This window comes from Fukomys damarensis, unplaced genomic scaffold (assembly GCF_012274545.1).
Source record: "Fukomys damarensis isolate Sample0158 unplaced genomic scaffold, DMR_v1.0_HiC HiC_scaffold_2, whole genome shotgun sequence".
NCBI classification, from domain to species: Eukaryota; Metazoa; Chordata; class Mammalia; order Rodentia; family Bathyergidae; genus Fukomys; species Fukomys damarensis.
In genome coordinates this window covers 49087818-49112200 of record NW_022900914.1, presented here as the reverse complement: position 1 = coordinate 49112200, position 24383 = coordinate 49087818, and the positions used below count along the sequence as shown (strand labels likewise).

Sequence of the window (24383 nt, the reverse complement as noted above, 5' to 3'; positions counted from 1 at the left end):
TGAAGATTATTGAAAGTATATGCAAGGGCCATGGATTTAGCTCAATGGCACAGCACCTGCCTGGCAAGTGCAAGGTTCTGAGTTCAATCCTCAGTACAAAAAAAAAAAAAGAAAGAAAGTATATGCAAATAACTTTCAGAAATTAGAAACTAAAATGTAAGTAGTGTAAAAATTGCTATTACAACTATATACATTTTAATCTGCAATTTAGTATACCATTTTGTCTCTAAATCCACTGTTTTTTGCCCTTCTACCTGTAGCAATATGGTATTCAGAGTTTTTCTTACAGGTACTGTAAGACTTAAGTCTCACTTTTACTCCTGGAGCATGACCAGCCAACAGGCTTCCACGATGCTGGGCTCAGAAGCTCAGCGAGGCTCCAGGAGCTTGTCGGACAGCGAGAGTCACCCAGGAAGGAACACACCAGGCAAGTTGGCAAATAGACCTTTATCAGTCTGGCCAGACGGCACTCCCCAAGCCAAGTACCTCAGAGAGGAGGCCAGCTCAGAAACAGAGGCCATTTTATAATAGGGCTAGGGAGGGGGTTTACACTCAAAACTTACAGGAAGGGGGCAAAGGCAAAGAATCAGTTGCTCTGAGCTGGTGGTCATCAAGCATATACTCGACCGTCACATAGTAATGATCAGCAGAGTACTAATGATCAGCAGATCAATTATCCATTATTCCATTTACAATTTAGATTATAATGTTCAGAACATTCAACTACAGGCAAGCAAGGAGTGGCGTGATTGATGTTGGGTCTCTATGTTCACTACAGTTTCCATTTATTTAGTTTACCAGCTACTTCAAAGCAGTTACCTAACAATTCACAATGAATCATTAGTTATCCTATAAGGGATGGGGGAGTGACAGTCTTTAGGTCGTTTGCTGGTCAACATGGAGTCGCTCTAGTTCAGTTAGACTCTTACAGTACAAGTCTCTTTATTTGATACTATGTGGAAATCTTGCCCTTGAGTTCCAGTGTTATCTCTCTCAGGTATTTTTTTGTTTTTGACAAAATAAATCCATGCTCTCCACTTGTAGCATGATACCTAGCATGTGCTGGAAACCAGTAAAAGGCTGTCATGTGACTGTAGGTTGATAAAATTTTTGGTGGGTAATTAGCTAGTGTTTTTCAAAGTTTGAGTTTGTGTGTCTTCCATTCCACTAATTCTACTTGTATGAATGAGATATAGTTGTGTATGTGTATAAGCATGTTCACATTAAGAATAAAACCAAAATTGAAACAAAACTGGAACGAGCTCTTGGTCTATCAAGTTAGTTTGGTTAAATAAATTATGGTACTTTTCACTGTGTTATTTATAACGAATGAAATGTCTTCCTGCCATTAAAAAATAGGGAGATAGATATATGTATAAATTCACTAGGAAAATCAACATTAAATCAATATATTTACAAAATATATTTACAAAATGGAGCATAGGCTGCTTTTATATAAGAGTTTAAATGTAAGTGTAAACACTTGGAAACATGTCGAAGAAAACATAAAGACCCAGGGCGGCGGGTTTTACCTTTTATTTCCTGCCTTGTACAGAATTTAAATTCTGAAGGGTGCACACACCAACGGATCGACATGTGCTCCCGGCCTCCGGCTAAGGAGGGCGCTGTGGACACTTGAGTCCTGTTTACCATCCTGGCGTCTAAAACGACGTGGCGACGTAAACGTGACGGGCAGGGGCGCAGGCGCAGTAGCGAGGCACCCGAGCGCTTTAGTTCCGGTTCGCTTCTGTGGTACGGAGGGCGCCGGCGCTACGGCTCTGACTCGTTTGGTGTCGGGAGGGCGGTTTTTCTGGGCCCACATGAACCAATGGCATCACGCCCGCAGCGGCTGGGGCCGCGGACGCGACGCCTCTGGACGTCCTTCAACCAAGAAGAAGGGTGGAAACCGCATCCCGGAAAGGTAATGGGGCTTAGGTCGGGATCTTGGCCCTCCAGGCTTGTAGCTTCTGAGCGCGGCACAGTCTCGCGCTCTCGGCCTCACCCTGAGCCCCGCCGCGCTGGCCCGGGCGTCCCAGGTGACGGGCCTGTCCCCTCCCTGCGCCGCCTCCCCCGGTATCCGAAAGGACCTGTGTGGTGTTGTGGTTTCTCCTCGTCCGTAAAAAGAGCTTTGTCCTCCTCGGGTAAAGTACAGAAGGACTGCCCTAATGCGGGAGTATTTGTGTTGGGGACAGTCCTAAATTACTAAAATGCTTCTTAGCCTCAGCTACTCAAGTTATGTTATTTTGCCACAGAAATTCGAGTCAGAGGTTTAAAGGGAGCCCCGCCCGAACGGCCTCACAGTCGACCTGAAGTCTCACTTGAAGAGTTTGTTGGAGTGTTCCCAGGGATGACAGAGAACCTGGCGCTTCCTAACATGTGTCCTTTGAGAAATGTACTTTAAAATAGTTTTTAAAACTTGGCTCGCCGGGTGTGGTGGTACACACTTGTAATCCCAGCACTTGGGAGGATCTCCATGAATTCAAGGCCAGCCTGAAACCCCCCAAAACAAGAAAGACTTTGCATGTGTGTTTGGTGACCCCCTTCTACTCCGTCAGACCTTCTGCCATCTTATACTTGAAGTGTGTTTCATTTTGTTTCCCCCCTTAATTTTTGTATCTTTTTTTTTTCTTTTTTCCCCGTACGAAGATTGAACTCGGAACCTTGCGCTTTCGAGGCAGGCACGGTGCCACTGAACTAAATCCCCCGCCCTCCCCAATAATTTTTTAATCTGTCACCTCACCTTTAGTGTCCTAATGCAGATCTTGACTGACCTATTGTAGTTAATTGTGAGTAGCGTCCATATATCTGCTCTTTACTTCCTTACAGTCCATGAATAACACAAGAACTCTTTTAGATAATTATTAAAAAATGAAATGGAACTGTCATTGGAAGGTAGATCATAGACATTTCTGTAAAGCATTGTTTTAAGCATAGAAATGAAAGTCAGGTGTGCCTATAATGCACTGGGGAGGCTGAAGGAGGATTCCTGCCATTTCGCGTTTAGCCTGGTCTACATAGTGAGTTCAGGGACAGTCTGAACTACGTAACAATGGTCTATCTAAAAAAAACCCAAAAAAACAAAAACCTAAAACTTTACCTTAAACAAAACTACAAAATAACTCCTTTTTATGGCCTGTAATATAAGGGTTTGCATGGTTGGGATCCTTTCTACTTCTACAGTCCCATCTCTTGCCACTCTTTTTTTTTTTCTTGCCACACTTGTCCTCGCTTTTTTTAAAAATTGTAAAATATACTTGACTAAACTTACTTAATTCTCACTCATTCTACAGAAGTCAGCTCAAGTATTACTTTTTTCACTGTAATTCTTAGCATCACTAAATGAAGTTCACAGTTGCTGGTTTTTTTTGTGTGTGTGGCTTTTACTTTTTAACTTTTATTTTGAAACTTTTAGTACAGTTACTGTTTTTATCAGCTGTTCTCTTCAAATATGGATTTGAAGTTCTGATTGAATTTAATTGTCTAAGTTGTATAAAGAAAAACTTAGGAAGTGTATGTATTAGTGATACCTTCTTCTTTGGTACTGAGTTATATTTTTATCGAAGATATAGACGTTCTCCAGCTTTTTATATTCCTTAAGTATGCAGACTTTTGTGCTTTTTTTTTTTTTTTTCAAAACAGCTGTTTTCTAGATGGCATGGGAAGGAGAGTATCTGTTTTTACAGGGTAGGGATGAATAAGTTGAGTGGCAAAATGCAAAGACATTCTGGGTATGCTGTAACTCCTGTTTTCAAGGAGCGTTCGTTCTATGCGGGGTGACAAGGTTAAAATACAATTTGGTTGGGCCAGGGATTTGGCTCAGTGGTTCTGCAGCCTGCCTCACAAACACAAGGGCCCGAGTTCGATCCCCGGTACCAAAAAACAAAACAAAACAAAACAAATACAATTTGGTTGACAAAAGACATATCTACTAGGTGGAAAGACTATCTTCCAGTTGGACAGCGGATGCCTGGGACTCGTTTCATTGCTTTCAAAGTACCTTTGCAAAAGGTAAGCAGAAGTTAGTTCAGTATTCTTTTAGAAACCTAAATTCACCCTGTATAACACTGATTCTCAATCTTTTCGCATTCCACTTCCTGTTTTTGTAGCAAATATATTGTAATGTCCTGGAATTAACTTCATAAGTGTGTATGATCTACTTCCATATGTAACTTTAAAGAAAAGAAACCAGGTAACATTTTCTGTAGAATATGAAGGATAAAATGGGTTCATAATAAAAATATGTTTTTAGTATATAAATACTTGCGTATGACTACGCTAGAAGATATAAAGAAATGGTTGATTGCATCATCAGTGGAAGAACTATGAATGCAGACTGGTCTAGGTGAGTTATATTTCAGTGGTGGAGGCTTCCGTGATAGCAAACAACTCTTAGTAGATTGCTAAACAAAACAAAGTACAACCTTTGTTGATAAAACAATTACTATCCTGGGAAATTTAATATACATTAAAATTGTGCGAAAAATACTTTAGTTGTGAAATGAAGTCAAGTTCTAAGGCTTAGATAAGTAGGAACAGTTTTTGCTTTTTAAACCTCTTTAATGTTTTGTTTTGTTTCGTTTTTTTGTACTGGGAATTGAACTCAGAGCCTCTGCTTGCCAGGCATGCACTATACTTGCTGAGCTACATCCTAGGCCCTAACCTATATTATTGTTGACTAGGATGTTCAAAGTCGTTTATGAGATGGAACATACAGACGTATGTATATATCTGTATATATTTATTGCAAGTGCCTTTTTTTCTTCCTTTCAATCACTAGAAGACAGATTTATAATATAGCTTCCGGAAGAATGGAAACTTTCCTTTGAGTCTCGCTATGTTAGTGTCGTATGCCTTGGAGTAGCTACGTAATACAGTTAGAATATAGCATACATTTGCTTTCTCTCATTTCTCTCAGAATTTTGAAGTGAATCTTGCTCCAGAAGAACGCTTTTCTCTTTTGGATCTTTTTAACAAAATCCAAGAGCAAAATGAAGAGCTTGGACTGATTATTGATTTAACATATACTCAGCGCTATTACAAACCAGAGGTAAATACTTAATTGTGTTTATTCTGATACTTAAATTACTCATAGTAATTCAGTAATAAATGAGTAGTTTTCATCTTGTGCTAATATAAAGTCTGGCCATTCATGGGTAATAGTAAATTTTAAAAGAGAACAACTAAATGGTTTCCTTAGCTACATGTTTAAATTGTCTCAAAATGGGATTGGAGACATGACTTAAAATATAACATTTGGTCATCATTACCACTATCTATATGGAAATTATTTCATCATCCTCAACAAGAACTTTTTAACCATTAAACAATAATTCCCTTGTTCCTTTGTTCACTCCTTAGCCCCTTGTAACCTCTAATCTTCACTTTCTAGTTCTATAAATTTGCCTATTTGTAGGTACCTCATGCAAGCATGTGATACAATGTTTTCCTTCTATTTCTGGCTATTTCGCTTGCTGTATTTTCAAACTTCATTCATTGTACCCCATATCAGATTCTTTTCCTTTTTATGGCCAAATATTCTATTGTGTATACATGCCAGGTTTTATCTATTCATTTATTGGTAGACACTTGGATGATTCCTTTGGCTATTGTGAGTAATGCTGCTATGAAGATTGGTGTACAAATACTTGTTCAGATCCTTGCTTTCAGTTGTTTTAGAGGTATCGTAGGAGTGAAATTGCTGGGTTATATGATAGTTTAACCTTGTGAGAAATTGCCAGAGCTTGACAATGTCATATTCTTGCTTTTAAGCTATTCTAAACATATACATTCTGAACATATACAGAAAGAAGTATACTTATTAGTGTTCATTGTACACCCATTAATTCAACTTTTTTGTTTGTTTTTTGAGTCAGGATCTCACTAGTTCAGGCTGGACTTGAACTTACTGTGTAGCCCATGCTGGACTCAAACTTGCAGCAATCTTCATGCCTCAGCCTCCTGAGTGCTAGGATTATAGTCATGTGCCACCTCACCTAGCTCATTCAACTTTAATATATATCAAGTGTGGACTATTGTGTTTAGATATACCCTTGCCTCTACTCATTATTATTTTAGAACAAATCTCATATCGTATAACTTTGTCTCTGTATCTTTAGTATATATATTTAAAATATAGTACTTTTATTCCTTACTATTAATTCTTCAGTATCAAATACCCAGTCTGTAGTACAACTTGGAATTATCTCCTAAATGTCATAAAAAGTTGTCACCGGGCATTTAAGTTGGTTATGTCTTAATTTATAGATTGCCCTTCATGTCTGTGTCATTCTTTTATTCCCCTCCTTGTTGAATTACATGTTTTGAAAAAAACAAGTAGTGTTTGTCCTCTTGATATGTTGTTAACTGCATCTCCGTGAGTTATTAACTTACTTTCTAGTCCTTTTATTTTCTGCAGATTGGTAGTTGAACCTAGTTTAATTGGAGTTCAAGCTTTTTTTTTTTTTTTTGGCAAGATATTTTATAGGTATTATATGTTTCCTTTTCTTATAAGGCTTATAAATGAGTGGTTTTCTCTATAATATAAGTAGTCATTGATTGACCAAGTAGTTTTTGGGGCACATAAAAATGATAAATTGTGTGTTTTTTTTTAAATTCATTAGCCTAGGTATAGTTCTGCAAAGAGGAATTTCTCCTCAACAGCTATTTGGTTGTCCAGTTATGCAGGCATGATTCTTTTTATTAAATAGTGTTTGAAATAATGAGTTGATTCACTAATACCTTCTAGTGATAGTTAGATTTTATTTAACTAATTTAGATTTTGTGTTATACACTCCATTGCGGTTGTCTCTTATTAAGGCACAGTTGAGGCTTTGTCTTTTAGACATTTGGAGCATCTCATTTTGGCTCCTTTTGGTACAATCTTAGTAGTCTTTGATCACTTTTTTGGTATTTGTATGAAAAAAGTTCCAGCACATCTTGTAATACATCCAGCCTCAACCCAAATCATCCATTGTAACAAGCTGCTTTGATTTTTTTTTTTAGTGGGAGTATTTTGAGACTACAGTCTGAGTGCTAAGTTTGTACTGGGCTCACCATTTTCCTAGGCTTTTTCTGTGGGTAGGCCTGTGAACTGTGTTTGTAATGTAAATTACATCATGGATTCACGCTTATACTTTCCATTTAAACTTAGAGCTACAGGATTTTCAGTTACCTTTTCTGTCTCTTAACTGTGCTTCATTTATCCTTGCCCCAAGAATATTTGTGCTTAACAGCTGATTTATGGAGGCATTGACCCTTAAAATGTGAAATATTAGGTAGAACTGCTCATAGAATTCTTAGTTATTCTTTATTTGTATTCATTTACCTGGAATTAGCTATGTCTTGTATTCTTGTTGACTATCTGTCCTTGAATTTTATCAGGTAATATGTATTGGTTGAATCAGCCTTGGAAAAAATAGCTTTTTCATCAGAATTGCTGATATTCAGAATTTATTATAGTCTTTTGGCTTATCATCTGATTGTTCTTTAATTAATCTTTAATTATTTTTCTACAAGTAAAATTATGTATATTTTTCTTGTTTTACTTTGTAGGATTTGCCAGAAACTATTCCTTATTTTAAAATTTTTACAGTTGGGCATCAGGTGCCTGATGATGACACTATTTTTAAATTCAAATGTGCTGTTAATAAATTTTTGAAAGAAAATAGAGATAATGGTAAGTTTTTATATTTTAAAAAATTAAATTTTGATTACATTTTGAATGGCGTTGGAGGGTTTTTTTTTTTGGTTTGTTTTGTTTTTTTGGTACTGGGGATCAAACTTGTTGGAGATTTTTGATAGTTTTAAATTTGACATTAAGTCTGTAATCATTTTTCCTGTTAAGGTGAAAATGTGAGAAGTTGATAATACAGTGTTTTCATTTTGTTGGTCAGAAAAAGTTTGCTTTGGTAAGTGGTTTTAGCGAGAAAGTGAACTGAACTAGCTTACTTATATAACAAAAAAATCTTGTTTTATCTTCTTTGTTTGTTAAGAGAAGACAGATTAAAAAAAAAAACAGAAAAGTCTCAAGATCTGAGAGTTACAGAAAAGAAACAGCAAAAGGCAAATGTTAGGAGTTAATCTCAATTACAACCAAAATAAGATAGTGTGGCCATTAAATTGTACACTTGTTTTACATATTTAAGGCATGTCCGTTTTTTTTTCACTTTGATTACAGTTTTGTTTGTGTTCAGTATCAGAAGTGAAGACTGGTCTGGTCTGCTCTGTAGCTCAGTGTTTAGAGTATTTGCCTCTAGTACTGCAAAAGAAAAAAAGAGGGAGGCATTGAGACATGGACAGAAGGAGAGAGAGGGGAATCAATAGATGAATGAACAGAAAGAAAATTAAGGCATTTCATTTGTTTCATTCCAAAACAAGTTTCATTCTTTTTGACACCTTTTGTTTGCTTTACTTGCTTCCTCTGTAATTAAATCAATTCTAGGGCTGGGGATTTAGCCCAGCGGTTCAGTGGTCTGCCTTGCAAGCACAAGTACCAATCCCTGGTACCAAAAAAAAAAGAAAGAAAGAAAGAAAGAAAAAAAAATCAATTCTAATGAATACTTTATAGTAAGATAAATGATTTTGTCTTAGTGCAGTTTTAGCTGTTAATACCTGACCAGGCCTTCTGCAGTTTACATCACTGGGTCTTAGTAGGGGCTATGCACATTTTCTTATAGAAAGTAAATAAATATTGGTTTTCTGGTAGGTGATTCTGTATATGTTCCTGAAAAAGGCATTCCTTTTCAGGGTATTGGTAATATTATAGTAACTTGTACATGCTACTCGAGAAAATTGTCTAATTTTAGTATATCTATTTCAGTTATTTCACTCCATTTCTTGCTTTATAGACAAACTTATTGGTGTCCACTGTACCCATGGTTTAAACAGGACTGGCTACCTCATCTGCAGGTGAGTTGCCAACCCTAGAGGTAAACCATGTTTTAAGTTATTTTTGTTTGATTACAGTGATACTGTAAGCTTGATCAGTATAGAAATATGTGAAGCAGAAAGCATTCTTGTCTGCCACCGAGAAGTTACCATCTTTAATATTTTAATATATATCTTTTTTAAGTTTTCCGAAATGTAGATAAAAGCATATATGTGCTATAATATGCTATTTAATGCAAAGTGTTGTAGACATGTTTCTGTGAAAGCTCGTATTCTTTTTAAAAGCTGCCTTTTTCACATACTGATGAGCATGAAAGAAGTCTTTAATATTAAAGTAGTGTATATTCCTCTGTGAACATCTTTGAATACATATGGAGTTGTTCAGAGATAATTTCACTTAGAATGGATTTTGTTTGTTTGTTTTTGAGACAGAGTTTCACTTTGTAGTTCAGGCTGGCTCTGAACTCACTGAGTAGCCCACACTAGCTTTGAACGCACAGTGATCCTCCTGCCTCTACCTCCCTAGTGCTGGGACTACAGGTGCGCCACCATGCCCAGCTCGAATGGAATTTACTTTTCATGGATATTTTATGGACATTGTGCCTATTTATGTTTCTTCATTCAGAAGATGTAGAACTACCCTTTGTGAAGGAATAGGTATGAGTCACACACATGCATATAAAATTATAACTGACAAGTGTTGTGTGAAGAGACATGGTGTTAGGAGAGATTATAATGGAAAAGATTCATCAAGGGTAGGGACTACAGGTTTCCATGAGGAAGGTTGAATTGATACTAATCAGGTAGGACACTGGAGAGAATTGTGGCTATAAAGAACAGCACAAACCCTAAAACAGGTCAATATACACTGTGTTGGAGGGTATCTGGGGTAAGTATGATACTAGAAAGAAGGTGGCAGTATAAGTAGGAGATAGATCAGGCAGAACTGTTTTAAGGCTTTGTTTTAAAGACAAAGAAAAACCACTGAATTTTTTGTTAATGGTCTTTGGAACATAATAAAGTTTTGTGTTTTTAACCTATCATTTTACTTCTGAGTGGAGAATGCACCACAGAGGAAAGAAGTAGAAACAAGGAGTCAGATTAGGGAACTTACAGGAAATGAGGCATAATGGTATCTTGGAGCAAGATGTGGTAGGTATTTTGGTGGAAAATGTGATTATACTCCAGAAATTATTTAGGTAATATCTTGTCACAATTTGATGGTGGGGTAAAGATGAGAATGAGAGGAAATGGCTGACAGTGATGATGACTCCTATTTCTGGCCTGTACAGTTGGTTACAATATTTTTTAGATATGATCTTATTATTTTTCCCAGTTTGTCTTTTGCATGTTGTTGGTTCCTGATAAATATTCTGTCATATTGAGGAAGTCTTTTGTTTTTTAGTGTACATAACATTTTGTTCAAAAATGCCTCATGAACTTTTTCAGGTACCTATTAAATACCTGCCATTTTGGGCCTGTATTTTCTTTCCTTTCCACTTTTAAATTATTTTATATTAATAAATATGTACTTTTATTAGTAGATTTTCTAAAGTTGGGTCATCCTTGCATTCTTGGAATAGTCTTTTTGTTGTTATGGCATATCATTCTTTAATAATAGTTGAATTAGATGTGCTGATATTTCCTTAGCATTTTTATGTCTCCATTTATAAGTGAAATTGGACCTTTTTTGAAAAAACTTTTTCTTTTTGTATATATAAATGACCCAAATTATGTTGTTTTGTTAGATATTTGATTGATGTAGAAGGCATGAGGCCAGATGATGCAATTGAATGTAAGTATGAGGGTTGTCACTATTTTTCCTTTTTATAAAAATTAAAGGTAAAAATGTAAATGAATTTCTCAAATTTTGAAAAATTCGTAATTCATTTGCTCCAATGTAAGATATTAAAAACAACAACAAAAAAAAAACTCTTGGGGCTGGGGGTGTAGCTCAGTGATAGAGTGCATGCCCAGCACCAAAAAAAAGAAAAACCCCAAAACCATATAAGATAATCTTTCACCGAAAGTTATATAGGGATGTATCTGGAAGTGATGAGCTGTAATAGCCTAAGCAATTAGTCAGTGATTTTGTTTTTATCTCTCTGGGAAAGATTTGGTTTTTCTACAATAATTTCTAACAATTCATCCACTCCTCAGTATTCAGTAGGTGCCGAGGACATTGCATAGAAAGACAAAACTACATTGAAGATCTTCAGAATGGTCCTGTCAGAAAGTGAGTCTTTAATTTCATATGTGAAGTTTGTGGTTCAGGAGATCTCTTTTTTTTCTTTTTATTGAGTTTATTGGTACATTTTAGGTATACAGTACAGTTACATTCATTATTGGGATCTTGTACCTTTACGTGACAGGTCTTGGTTCTCATTTTTTCCCCTTGTCCCTACCCTCCCTTCACCCCCTCCTCCCCTCCCCATTAGGAGATCTTTTTTTTATATAATTCAAGTTGGATATATCCATTCGTCTCATAGGGTGTTCCTTACTGGGAGAAACCTAAACAAATAAGAATGAGAAGAGGAAGAGATTATTACTTATATAGGTAAAAAATGGAGTAATTAAATTGGATCCTAAATTTGGAAATTAATAATTCTGTGTGGAAATGTTTTCTTTGAGGAACTGGAATTCCAGTGTATCCCGATCAAGTGGTTTTGAAGACTCTGTGGAACCAGTCAATAGCAATAACAAGTCTGTTAACCATGGACTGAGGTACAACCTGCAAAATCCACCTCCTTTCCGGCGTTTTCACACCCAGTACTGGCAACAATCAGTCAGGTACCTCTGCTTTCCCTTTGTCTAGAACTGAAACAGAAATTAATACTATTAATCAATGAAAATATATTATGATAATGATGAGGAATTAATACATTCTTGTTGGTCCATATCAACAAGCAGTTATCATCCCCCTCTGTATTTTGGAAAATCAAATACAGGATAGACAATTAGGAAGAGAATTTAAAAACTCTTAGTGATTTTAAACTTAGTTTAAGCCAACAGTTTGATATGGCTTCCAGGGATAATCTTGCATTCTTAGGCTATTTTAATTTTGGTAAATTTTCAGAATGAGAAAGGCTGTTATTTAAAGAGTAAATGCAAATTAAGAAAAATAATGAAATCCTAATAGAGACATTTGCAAAGCATTTAAACAGATTAATCACATTTGTGAAAATGGAGCAATCTCAGTTCAGTGAAAGTAGTTTATTAGAGTTATCCAGAAAAGCCAGGTCTAGTGGTACACACCTGTAATCCCAGCACTCTTAGAGGCTGAGGCAGGAGGAACACAAGTTAGATCTCAGTCTGAACAACATAGCAAGTTAGTGAGACCCTGTCTAAAATGAAAAAAGGGGTTGGGAACATAGATCAGTGTAAGGCCCTGAATTCAATATTGTATCTATATCTATGTCTGTGTCTATTTGTCTAGAGAGAGGGAGGGGAAAAAGAGATATGAGAAGGGCTTTATTAGGGTAATTGGCTCAAGCAATTACAGAGGCAGAGAAGTTCCACAGCTGGCTATATACAAGCTAGACACCCAAGGATGCCTATAGTATAACTGTCCAAGTGAGAAAGGCTCCACGCCAAGCCACCTTGTAACTTGTAGTTCAAGTTCTGAGGCCAAAACCCTGACAGAACCCTTTGGGCCAGGGCGAGTGTTATGTGGGAGAGGGGAAGGTGCAATGCTGGTGCAAGTCCTAGAGTCCAGAAGCTGAGTTTTAATATCCAGAGGCAAGAGAAGAATATCCCAGCTGCAGCAGAGAGGGCAGATTTCTGTTCAACTCGAGCTATTTGATTGGTCCTCTCCCACACTGATGGCTAATCTTCCATCATTAGTCCACCAGCTCAAACATGAGTCTTTTCCAGAAATACTTGTCACAGATATACCCACAAAAAAATCCTTTTCCATATATCTGAGCATTCTTTAATTCAGTCTGATTGATTCCTAAAACTTAGGATCACAAAAGAAAAACCTTATTCTTTGACTATATAGCAACAAGTTTTGATGAGAAGTCCAGTGGAATATTTATCAGACTGGATCTGGATTTGCCTCCTGGCTCTGCCATTCACCTACTTTGTGGTTTTGGGTGAGAAACTTAACTTCTCTAAATTTCCATTTCTTGTCAGGTGGAGATTTTAATAATACACAACCCATAACGGGTTGTTGTCAACTGCATTATTAGTTAAAACAGTTTAGCACATTGTAAATACTTTCATGAAGATTTTGGCATTTTTAAGAGATGTAAACATTTGAAAAAAGTGGTAGTGGCGTAGAAAACTGATTTAACTCTTTTGAAAAATAATTTTAATAGCCATAATTATACCTGTAATTTCATCTTGATCTAAGGAAATACTTCAAGAACATGGAAAAGGCTGTATTCATTCAGTCACTTAGTACTTTTGTAAAACTCCCCAGTATGTCTCAGATACTGGGTTAGGTACTCAGATACAATAGTATATATTCCTGGATATTAATCTCAGAAGTGTTAATTGTAGTTGCCTGTATTCCTAACAATGGAAAATAAAGTAATTACAGTATATCCATACTACAACATTTTGTAAAATGTTAGTGATTGCTCACTTATGATAAGCAAAAATAATACTGTGATTCAACATCAAAAAAAAATGCAGTGAGAAAAAGTAAAAGGAAATGTTAACAAGTTGAATTAGATTAAATGGGATTGAGAAGTTTTGGAGGTTTCATTTTATCTGATTTCTAAATTTTTATATGATTATATATATTTGCTAATCTTGGTTTTGAAAGAATTAAACCCTGATTGTCCTAATTTGTTGCAGATATCATGGCTACACTTTTAAAATATTTATTTATTGATTGATTGATAAAATAAAAATAGTTCTGTTAATATTGAATAGCTTATTCTGTTTAACATCAACCATGCTAAAGTTTTGGAGGGAATGTAATCACTTCACCTAGTATGGGCATGCGTTCATCTCTGTAGGGAAGAGCGGACAGCTGCTAGGAAACTGTTTGTGCCAGCGTATTGTAGGAAACTTAAAATATATTGTCTTAATTTATCTTTATAAGAGCCTGTGAAGAGAGGTTAAGAGGTCCATTTTATAAAGAATGAAGAGATAATGGAATTAATATGAGAAAAAGAAAAAAATGGAAACAAAACTTTGTAAATAGGGAGGGGTGGAGGGCTTGAAGGGAAGGCAGAGGAAGGGGAAAAAATAAGAACCAAGATATATTATGTAAAGGTACAAATTTCCAATGATGAATGTCATTGTGTACTTAAAATGTACCAATAAAGTTAATAATAAAAAAGAGTGAAGGGATAGAAGGATAAGTAATTTATCTACAAATGTCAGGCAGGAAACATTAGAACCACAATATGGATTGTTTTATAAGGCTTACTGTATTTTATTCTAATAATGGTTTATTACTTCTTGTTTAAGAAAATTTTCACAAACTCAGAATGTTTACCAGAGATGTCCTGTGCCCCCTCCTGGCCCTGCTGGAGAGGACTATTCACAAAGGAGATACTTTTGGAATATGAAGCCAAATGGTAGTCAAGCAGCTCAGAATAAGAGGTGGTATTCTGGTGGTTACCAACGTCTATCTTCTCCAGCCTATTGGGGATGGAACAAGTGATAGAGGCTTGTCCTGGAATTCTACCTGCTGAACAGAGCTGGACTGAAGATTGCTGGAGTTATTTTCAGTAAAAATCAGGTCAAATTATTTTTCAGGTCAAATGAGGTTTTTTAAAATAACTTTATTGCCTCTTATGTGTTCCAGCTTAAAGGAAAATTGTGAAAATTTTACCTCATTGCTGATAAATTTACATTAATTATAGCAATGCAAAAAACAAAACAAAACAAAACCTGGTCATTCCAGTCTTAAATTTTTCTAAAGGAAGACATTTTAGATCTGATAAAAATATTAAGATCTTCCCTTGCAAATTATTTTTTAAAATTCTATCCTTTTTTCTATATATTCTCTTCTGGTTAGACTTGTGTTGATACACTGATATATATATCTATATATGTATATATAGATATATATATATACCCCATCATTAAGGGTATCTTTTTTTCCCCTAATTGTTAAAAGTTTTACTAAAATCTACATAGAAAGACAGTTTCTTTAGAACCTAGTCACTATCTGTATTAGTTCTGATATTTTTTGTGGTTAGGTATTTCTTTCTTTGGCAATCAGTATTTGGATTTAATCAACTTCCTTTTGCTGAATTGCCAGATGTGCCGTTAAAACACAAAGATGGATGAAAACATTAGGGATTGTTAATTGGGCAGTAGAGATAGACTAACTGGAGTGCAGGTTAATCAAAGGATAATTTTCCTGACAGGGTTAATGTCATCAAAGGGGTTGAACTATCCAGAAAACTTGAAAACTTTTATAGATTTATAGAAGTTGCTTGGTGAATGGAGTAAGATATGACCACAGATTTCCTGGAATATCTGGGAAGACTGTTATTCCTCCTCTTTTGAACATAACTCTGGGATCTTTCTCCAGTTGCCTCTTACACTGGAGTGGTGCTTTACCTCAGGAATACACAGGTAGATCACTTGAGAGAATGTTAATAATTTTTAGTTGCAGAGGAAGTTAGAAATCTTGGCTTGCTTAAGAAAGTATCTAAACATGACACATAGTAAACCTCAGTGAATATTTGAGGAATACTTGGGCAACTCAGATTCATTTTTTAAAGCCTCTTAATTTTGAGTATCATAGAATGTCTAGTACTGTATATGATAGTTGTTTTATATATGAACAGTGTGTGGAACCTGATCTTAAGGAAGTACTGTAACCCAACTGTTCTCTTTGCCTGTATCTAATTCGGTCATGTCGTTCTACTTCAGCTAAACAATAGCCATAAAGTTTTCTCTGCTTGCTATATTTAACAGAGATACAGAAGTTCTTTATGTTACAAGCCTACTCTTGTAAAATTATTCTCCAAGCAATATGAAGGCTCACATTGGAAGATGTTCAATCAAAACAACTATGAGGCATAAAAACAAAACAAAACCATGGATGCATATGGGAATTTACCTAGTTCTATAATTGTAAAGAAGGGTTTGGCAAAGTGGGCATGGTAGTGCACACCTGTAATCCTAGCACTTGGGAGACTGTGGCAGGAGGATCACAAGTTTGATTCCTACCTGGGCAACTCAGCAATAAATAAAAAAGTTTGGAGATTTAGCTCAGTGGGAATTTTCTTGATTATGTTGCCCCCTTTATATGGCCTCATTCAGTTATCAGCATGACTTCTTAAAAATCTGCCGTTTTATATCTTGTTCCCATTTATTATTATTTTTTTTTTTTTTTTGTACCTGGGATTGAATTTAAGACATTGTGCTTATGAGGCAGGCAGCGGAGCCACTGAACTAAATCTCCGGCCTTATCCCATTTATTCAATACACTGGTTCTGGTTCTACTCACACTATACCATTGAAAAAGCTAAAGGCCTCTGGCTAAAGGGATGAGTAGCTCCCTCTTTGCGTTTTTTAGTGGTCTATTTAGGTTTTTTATTTTATTTTTATTTAAAGGCACATATGAATAGTTTAAAGTTCATATAGCTGTATTGAGATTACCATGAAAAAGAGCAGTACTCTGCCCTAATCCTGATTATTATTTTTCAAAGACAAACACCTTAAGTATTCTTTTATTACCTTCTGGTATTTGCCTCCATTATTTATATAATATGCCTATTCTTAATATTTCAGTTGTGATACTATCTTATCTGTCAAGGAATTTTTACTATGGTAAATGAGGATTTAGCTCTTCCACATCACACTACAATAGTTTTCCAGCTTTTGGTTAAATCAGTATTCTGAGTTCATGGTACTAGCTAAATGTCATTCCTCATAGTGTACCATAGTTTTCTTTCTTATATGCCTTTTTTCCCCCTCTCAGTTTTGCCTAATTTGTTTGCTGCTTTTCCTATAGACCTTATCATTAATTCCCCAAATCTCTAATCACAAACTATTTCAATATGTATAAATATATAGTTGTTTTTTCTTTGAAATATTATTTTTCTCTGCTGAGGTACAGGAGACTAAACCCAGAGCATTGTTCCTACCAGGCAAGTGCTATACCACTGATCTATACCTCCCACTCCTCTGTGTGTGTGTGTGTGTGTGTGTGTGTGTGTGTGTGTGTGTGTGTGTATGTCTTTTTTTAAAGGAGATGAGGTCTCCCTATGTTTCCCAGGTTGGCCCTAAACTCCCAGTTTCAAGCAGCCCTCTGCTTTGCCTCAGTCTCCTGACTAGGACCACAGAATATGCCTCCACACCTAGCTCTATATTCTTAACTTCTAAGAGCTAGCTCTTACATTCTGAATGGCACTTTTTTTTAGAAAAAAAAATATAATTTTATATCCTTAATGTTATCAGTTTTTAAAGTTTCTTTGCATCAATTTTTTCCTCGTTTACACCTTTGTCTCATATCAGAGATGTTCTTGAAACATGTGGTGTTTATTTTTCATCTACCTGTACTTAAGATTGAGCACTAAAAGCTGGTGGAAACTATTCTTGTTTGTGGATTTAGAATGAGATAGCTAATCAGTTTAGTACCTGAGTCAGGTCTCACTATGTAGCTCAGGCTGGCCTTGAACTGAAACTCAGGAATTCTGCCTCACCCTTCCAAGTGCCAGGATTACAGGTGTGTGTCGCCCCCACCCATTTGACAGATACCATCTAAAATTTTTATTCTAACTGCTCATCTACCATGTTTTATCTCCCCCACCCTGGGGAGTTTTTAATCTTTAAAAAATCCTTAAATGTCATTTGATAGAGTTTGGATAGGGGCTAGAAATTTTTGGCATGAAAGACAATGTAATGAGAATTTCATTACCAAATAAATTACTTTTGGGGTTTATCCATAGGTAATTGTTTTTATGCCTCACATCCCTGGAGTGTAAGCCATGGAGTGTCCTAAGTCATTATTTTGGCCTGTAATGCCAGCCACAAGTGCTCCTCCTATGGAGGGAGACTTATCTAGGATGCTATCTAAACCTCCTTTCCAAAGACTTTCTAACAACAGTTTTAATTATATCCTAAAAACAGGCTTGTTCCTGTTACTGTCCTCTTGGAAATCTTGAATGGCTTCTGGCCTTCATATTCCATTTTCAACTAACTCCTCATCAGGGCTTCTGTATCTGACTGCAAGCTGACTTTTACATGCACTTTGTTCCCTTCCATATCTGCATGTGGGCTGTTTCATGAGTACTCTCTTCCATGGGCACTTACGACACCGCACCCTTGGTCTTCCAGGTTCCCTTGACTGTAGGGCCTCTCCTGTGGTCTTTGTGAACCAATTATTCTCATTGTTTGAGCCATTTCTCCTCCAGAAAGTCTTCTCTCCCAACACTGTACTCAAGTAAATAATCCTTTTTTCTAAAGGCACCTTGTGGCATTAGTGATTACATTTGTGTCTCATGCTCTATGAACACAGGATCTAAGGTATCACCTGAGGTACTCTCAACCCCCTGCTCCTTTTTGGCAGCTCTGTTTGTCTCTGGATCCACAATGCCCTTTTTATCCATTGCCAGCAGACCTTATTGAGATCCCCAAGCTGATCAGAATACAAGTTAACTCTGGGCCTGTGTGGTCTTTCTCACACCAACACCAAGCCTTTCCACTCATAGATCTGTCCTAATTGTTAGAGGAAATGTTATTACCCCACAGACCTTGGGATCTGGCTTACTAAGTTGCCGTGGAAGGCTGGGACGATGATCCAGAAGTGTGGAGTCATCTCCCTTATGAGCCTTCTAGAAAAGGTCCAGCATCCTAAGTGTGAACGCAAAGCCAAACCTCTTGCATGCCTTCCTGGCTTATTGCAAACCCTGCCAGTAGAGTAGCACATTACATCACATTGTTGTCCATCGTTTTTACTTAACATTTTCCTTATCCTTTCTACTCTATTGTTAATATCTCAAATAAAATACCAGTGACTGAATCCTTGTTTCTGGCTGTGATTTATAGAGGATCTGAGAAATATTCAGAAACCAAGTAGTCATAAGACTTCAGTTGTTCAACCACACAGAGGGCAAGTAACTGCTGATCTCTTCCACTGATTTGACACGAAATTCTGCAAATATTTGTATCCTTTAAGAACAAATGTCACTTAGAACCAAGTAACAATATATCAAGAATTACAAGCCAGGCGTGGTGGTGCACTCGGGAGGCTGAGGCAGGAGAATTGCTGTGAGTTTGAGACCAGCCTGGGCTACACAATGAGTTCCAGGTCAGTCTCAACTACATAGTGAGACTCTGTCTCAAAAAAACAAACAAACAAACAAAAAACAAATTTCCATATCCCCAAGAGTAATGTAATCATGATGTACTGAAAACATGTACTAATGCAAAATAATTTAAAAAAGTATATGTGGTAAGTGGGTGATTAGAGTACCGTCTCTAGTTTGGCAAGAAAAAAAAGTTTTGGACAGAATGAGTCAAAAGATGGTGTTAACTACTCTGTACTTAAATGAGTACTGAATAGAGGATAAAGACAAGCTGAAGCAGCAGATACTTCCCAGAACATTGCAAATTGTCAAATTCACAGAATAAAGCAATACAATAACTAGTTTGACTTTTTTTTTTTTTTTTTTTTTTTTTTTGAGACAGGGTCTCACTATGTAGTTGAGACTGAGCTGGAACTTACTATGTAGCCCAGGCTGTTCTCAACTCACAGCATCCTTCTGCCTCAGCCTCCCGAGTGCTGGGATTACAGGCATGTGCCACCACGCCTGGCCAAATTTGACTTTTTAAAAAATGACAGATTTCACGATTATATTCACATGATAGAGGAATCTGTATTAACACTTCCAAGGTTAGACTAATTTTAAGACAAGTACAAATATTCATGTAAGTCTGTGTATAATGTTGGTAGGACGGTATTGATATCCTTATGAAAGTTCTCATTTAACACCTTGTCAAATTAGAGCTTTTGAACCATCTTGCCTGTGATGCATGATATAGCTAACCCTATAGGTACACGTAAAGGGATCATTACCTCTGAGATGACTTAAACAATATAATGCATCCCTTAGCATACAAGTCAGGAGTTGGACGTACACACGGGTTTGTAACCACCAGTGCAGTCAAATATCAACCCCTCCCCCCAATCTCACCACTGCTCTTGACAACTGCTAATCTGTTTTGTTTGTTTTTTGGTACTGGGGAGTAAACTCAGGCAGGACCTTGTACTTGCGAGGCAGGTGTGGCACCACTGAGCCAATTCCCCCAGCCCTGCTAATCTGATTCTGATCTCTAGTTTTGCCATATCTTACAATGTTATGTAAGTAGAAAAACTAGTGTGTATCCTTCCAAATGTGACTTCTATGATTTAGCATACTGTTTTTGAGATTCATCCACATCACTTAAGTGGATCAGCCATCCATTCCCTTTTTTGTTTTTTTTGGGGGGGTGTTTGAGACAGGGTCTCACTATGTAGCACAGGCTGGTCTTGAATTCACAGTGATCCTCCTGCCTTAGCCTCCCGAGTGCTGGGATTACAGGTGTGCGCCACCATGCCCGGCTTCATCCATTCCCTTTTTTGTTTTTTTTGGGGGGGTGTTTGAGACAGGGTCTCACTATGTAGCACAGGCTGGTCTTGAATTCACAGTGATCCTCCTGCCTTAGCCTCCCGAGTGCTGGGATTACAGGTGTGCGCCACCATGCCCGGCTTCATCCATTCCCTTTTGTTGCTAAATTAGTATTCCCTTATATGCCATGACGTGTTACCCATTTACCAGCTGAAGGATATTAGGTTTCCATTTTTGAATTTTGAACAAAGCTGCTATAAACATTTTTTGCATTTGAGTTTTTACCTGAGCATCTCTTTATTTCTCCTGGAGTAAGTTGCTGCAAGATTGTTGTGTTTTGTTTCTTTGTTTTTGTTTTGTTTGCCAATATGAAGATTGAACCCAGGGCCTTCACACGGGGCTGCATCCCCATCCCTTGTTATTTTTTTATTTTGATAAAGAGTCTCACTAAGTTTCCCAGGCTGTTTTAACTTGCCATTCTCCTGCTTCAATTTCACAGAGTACAGGGATTTATTTTAGCCATTGTCATAAAGAGATGTAGTGTCTTACTGTTTTAAAAACAGCTTTAGAGACGTAGTTGACAATATAATACACTGTACCTATTGGTACAGTAATCAGTTAGATACATTGACCTGTATGCGTCCATTACCACAATCAAAGTAGAAGATATCTACTACCCCAATGTTTCCTCATGCTCCTTTGTAAGCCCTTTTCACACCAGGTCCCCTATCCCAGCAACCACTGATCTGCTGTCACTATAGATGAACTTTATATAAATGGAATCATATTGTATATACTCCTGTTTGTGTGTGTGTGTGGTTGTTTTGGTGCCAAGAATTGAACTCAGACCTTGTACTTGACAGACAGGTTGGGTGTCACTGAGCTACATTCCCAGCCCTGTATGTGCTCTCCTTAGTTCAAGTGCTTTTATTCAGCATTTTGAGATTTATCCATGTTACTGTATGTAGCAATAGCAGATTCCTTTTATTAATAAATTGTATTTTATTGTAGGTACCTTTGTATACATGACAGTTTATCCATTCACTTGATGAACATGTGCGATTTTTCCAGCTGTTTATTTTGAGACAGGATCTCACGATGTAGCCCAGGCTGGCCTCAAACTCTTGGAGATCCTCCGCCTCAGCCTCCCAAGTGCTGGGATTATAGGCATGTGTCACTACACCCAGCATTCCAGCTTTTGAAGTTACAAATGAGCTGTTATGTATGCACTGAAGACTTTTTTAGTGTGCTTCAACTTTATCGAGGCACAGTTTATAAAATGTACTTTTCTAAAGGGCTTTGACATGTTCCTGAGACTGTTAACACATCAAGATACAGAATGCTGTCTTCACCGTAAAGTTTCATTCCACCATTCCACACAATCAGTAATTTGCTTTTAGTCACTCTAAAATTGTCATTCTGAGAATTTTGTGGAAATTGAGCCCTACAGTACTGTAATTTATTTTCTCACTGGTTTTGATGAGCATATTTTTGTAGATTCATTGATGTTTGAACAATCTGTAGTTCATTTTCTTTTTATTACTGAGTAGTATTTCATTGTATGAATTTTCTACAATTTATCCATTGACAAACTGTTGGGCTTTTATAAATCTCATCTGTTACAAGTAAAGTTGATATGAACATTCATATATAAGCAGCAGGACAGTTCATTGTTTCAAATGACCCTTCTTTGTTCGATGTTTCTAAACCATCCTATTTAGAGGAGTTGCACCTGCAGCCTCGCCTTGTCCCTCATTTTCCTATTTTTTTCCATAGTACATATGCACCAGACAGCTATATTTTTATTTACCTTTCCTTGCAAAGTATTAAGAGAAGCCCCAACCATAATTAAAGGGACATTACTTCCTAGCCTCTTTACCCTCCCTTGGAGGCTTATACAAAGATTACACATCAAATTTCAAAGTCTACTCTAAAAGAAGAGGCTGGCTTCATCCCTGTTTGCGTCTTATGTCCCAGAAGCAAATCACTGAGTGGAGGCAGCTCTATGACTCTCCTTAAGTGACTGGCTGCTGGGAAAGCACTAAGCAAACTTGAGTCCAGTCTGTCTCGACAACGAATTGTGGGATCTCGAGAAATGGAAACATAGTAGAGTCTATCAACACTTCGTTTTTTTGTTTTCTTTTTCGTACCGGGGATCGAACTCAGGACCTCGCCTTTGCGAGGCAGGCGGCGGCACCACTAAGCTAAACTCTCGGCCCAACACTGCTTTATATAGGAAGGACTCGAGGCGTCTCGCCAGCCACAGAAATTAAACCCTCAGTTTCCGGCTGGGGCAGGAGGGTCCTTTCCGCCTCCGCCGGAAGTGATGGAATAGCACCTGCTATTCTTCCAGTCGGCTAACAGGACTCAGACAGACTTGTAGGTTGGGTCAGGGAACGGACCAATGGGACTATGACTGCAGCGATCTAGAATGTGATCACAGCCGGCTTCTCCGGAAATAAGATCCGGGAGGGCGGGAACTGGGCACCACTTCCGGAAGTTGAGGGATTTGTTTCCGAGGGAAACAGTCTTCAGTAAGGACCGGGATCGGACCGTGAGTTTTGCGTCCGATGTAGCGGGCGGGGTTGTGGGGGAGGCCTCAGTCCCCGTAGCTTTAACAGTTTTCTGGGGGTGATACCAGCGTTTCTTCAGCCGTTATTCACCACCTGCTTACCAAGATGCCCTGGGAATGCACACGGAAATGATGGCGTCTTCCCTCCGAGAAACAACAGTTTAGCGAGGAGACAAACGAATAGGCCCATAGGGCGCCGTGGCTGTGAACCTAGGAGTTCGAGGCCAGCCTGTATCACACAGTGAGACATTGTCTCAAACGGAACAACACGAATAGGCACATGATTAACGTGCTCGGTATTAAAAAGGAGCTGGTATAACAGATAGGAAGCCCGGGCTCTTGTTGCTCTAGTAAATGGACTCTGAAGGAGGGAGGAAGGCATAAGTCATCAAAAGACTTGAAAGAACACAGGAACTACCTTACCTGTTCAATGAGTTTGTGACTGGAGTCTGATCGTGGTAGAAGAGGTAAACAACGCCCAGATCCTAGAGACGGAATAACAACATAAAGTTGGGACTTAGGTCGAGAACACCAGAACTTCACAGTCTGAAATATGTTTTGAAACATATCACTATGACTGCGGAGGAGGACTCTACCGCTATAGAGGAGGAAGTGGTAGAGGGAGGTGTGGCAGAGAAATGGATAGATCAAAATTTATTTAGGAGGTAAACATTCAGGACTACAGGTATTAGATATGGGGTTTGAAAGGTGTATCTGTCCATTTTCTGTTGCTAATAACATCTTGGAGTGAATTATAAAATGGTTAATTTTGTCTAGTGGTTGTGGTGCAGGGACAGCATTTAGTTGTGGCATTGCTGAACATAGCCTTGAGGGAAGCTGCTTAGGGTGTCACATGGCAAGAGACAGGAGTACACGAGGTGACCTAGCCAAATTGGCTTTTAGAGCTGACCCACTGGGGAGATAAACCATCGATGCATTTATGAGGGCACAGTCCTATCACCTTTTGTGTCTGTGTGTGTGTGTGTGTGTGTGTGTGTGTGTGTGTGTTTTGTACCAGGAATTGGACTTGGGCCCTTAGCTTGTGAGGCATGCGGAGGAACCACTGAGCTAAATCCCCAGCTCCCTAATCACCTTTTGAAAGCTCCACCTGTTCCCACCTCTAAATATATCTTATGATGGAAATTAAATTTCAACATGAGTTTCACAGAGGAGAAACCATATATTATCCAGCAGTAATTCTAAATTTTCTTGCCTAAGTAAGTGAATATTTACACTAAGCCAAAACAAACTATTGTGGGGTTTTCTAGGATTAAAAGAATAGACAAGAGCTGGTGATTTACCTCAGTGGTGCTGCACTTGCCTTACAAACAAGCCCTGAGTTTGAGCCCCAGTACCAAAAAAAAAAAAAAAAAAAAAAAAAAAAAAAAAATTTTTCC

The 24383-nt window shown here is 37.6% G+C and overlaps 2 protein-coding genes and 1 long non-coding RNA gene across 7 annotated transcripts in view; 2 read left to right on the top strand and 1 right to left on the bottom strand.

Annotated features, from left to right (window-relative positions):
- The first annotated feature begins 1703 nt into the window (after positions 1-1703).
- Positions 1704-14745, top strand: Dusp11 (dual specificity phosphatase 11). The gene is made up of 9 exons (XM_010609569.2): positions 1704-1921; positions 3933-4008; positions 4916-5047; positions 7552-7675; positions 8847-8907; positions 10635-10681; positions 11047-11122; positions 11518-11676; positions 14311-14745. The coding sequence occupies exons 1-9, from the start codon at positions 1821-1823 to the stop codon at positions 14504-14506; spliced, it is 972 nt and encodes a 323-aa protein (XP_010607871.1). The 5' UTR covers positions 1704-1820; the 3' UTR covers positions 14507-14745.
- The window catches only part of LOC117286514, a 63802-nt gene continuing 50736 nt past the window's right edge, over positions 11318-24383 (bottom strand). For all 3 annotated transcript variants that reach the window (XR_004517675.1, XR_004517672.1, XR_004517674.1), the window contains exons 3-5: positions 23410-23471; positions 11618-11703; positions 11318-11397 (exon numbers count right to left, since the gene is read on the bottom strand). This is a non-coding gene — a long non-coding RNA (uncharacterized LOC117286514). The remainder of the gene's footprint in view (positions 11398-11617; positions 11704-23409; positions 23472-24383) is intronic.
- Positions 22824-24383, top strand: part of Tprkb (TP53RK binding protein) — a 9817-nt gene continuing 8257 nt past the window's right edge. Inside the window, exon 1 of one of the 3 annotated variants that reach the window (XM_010609567.3) lies at positions 22824-22948. The gene's annotated coding sequence lies outside the window, so the exon portion shown is untranslated. The other 2 variants (XM_010609565.3, XM_010609566.3) reach the window with 2 other exon arrangements.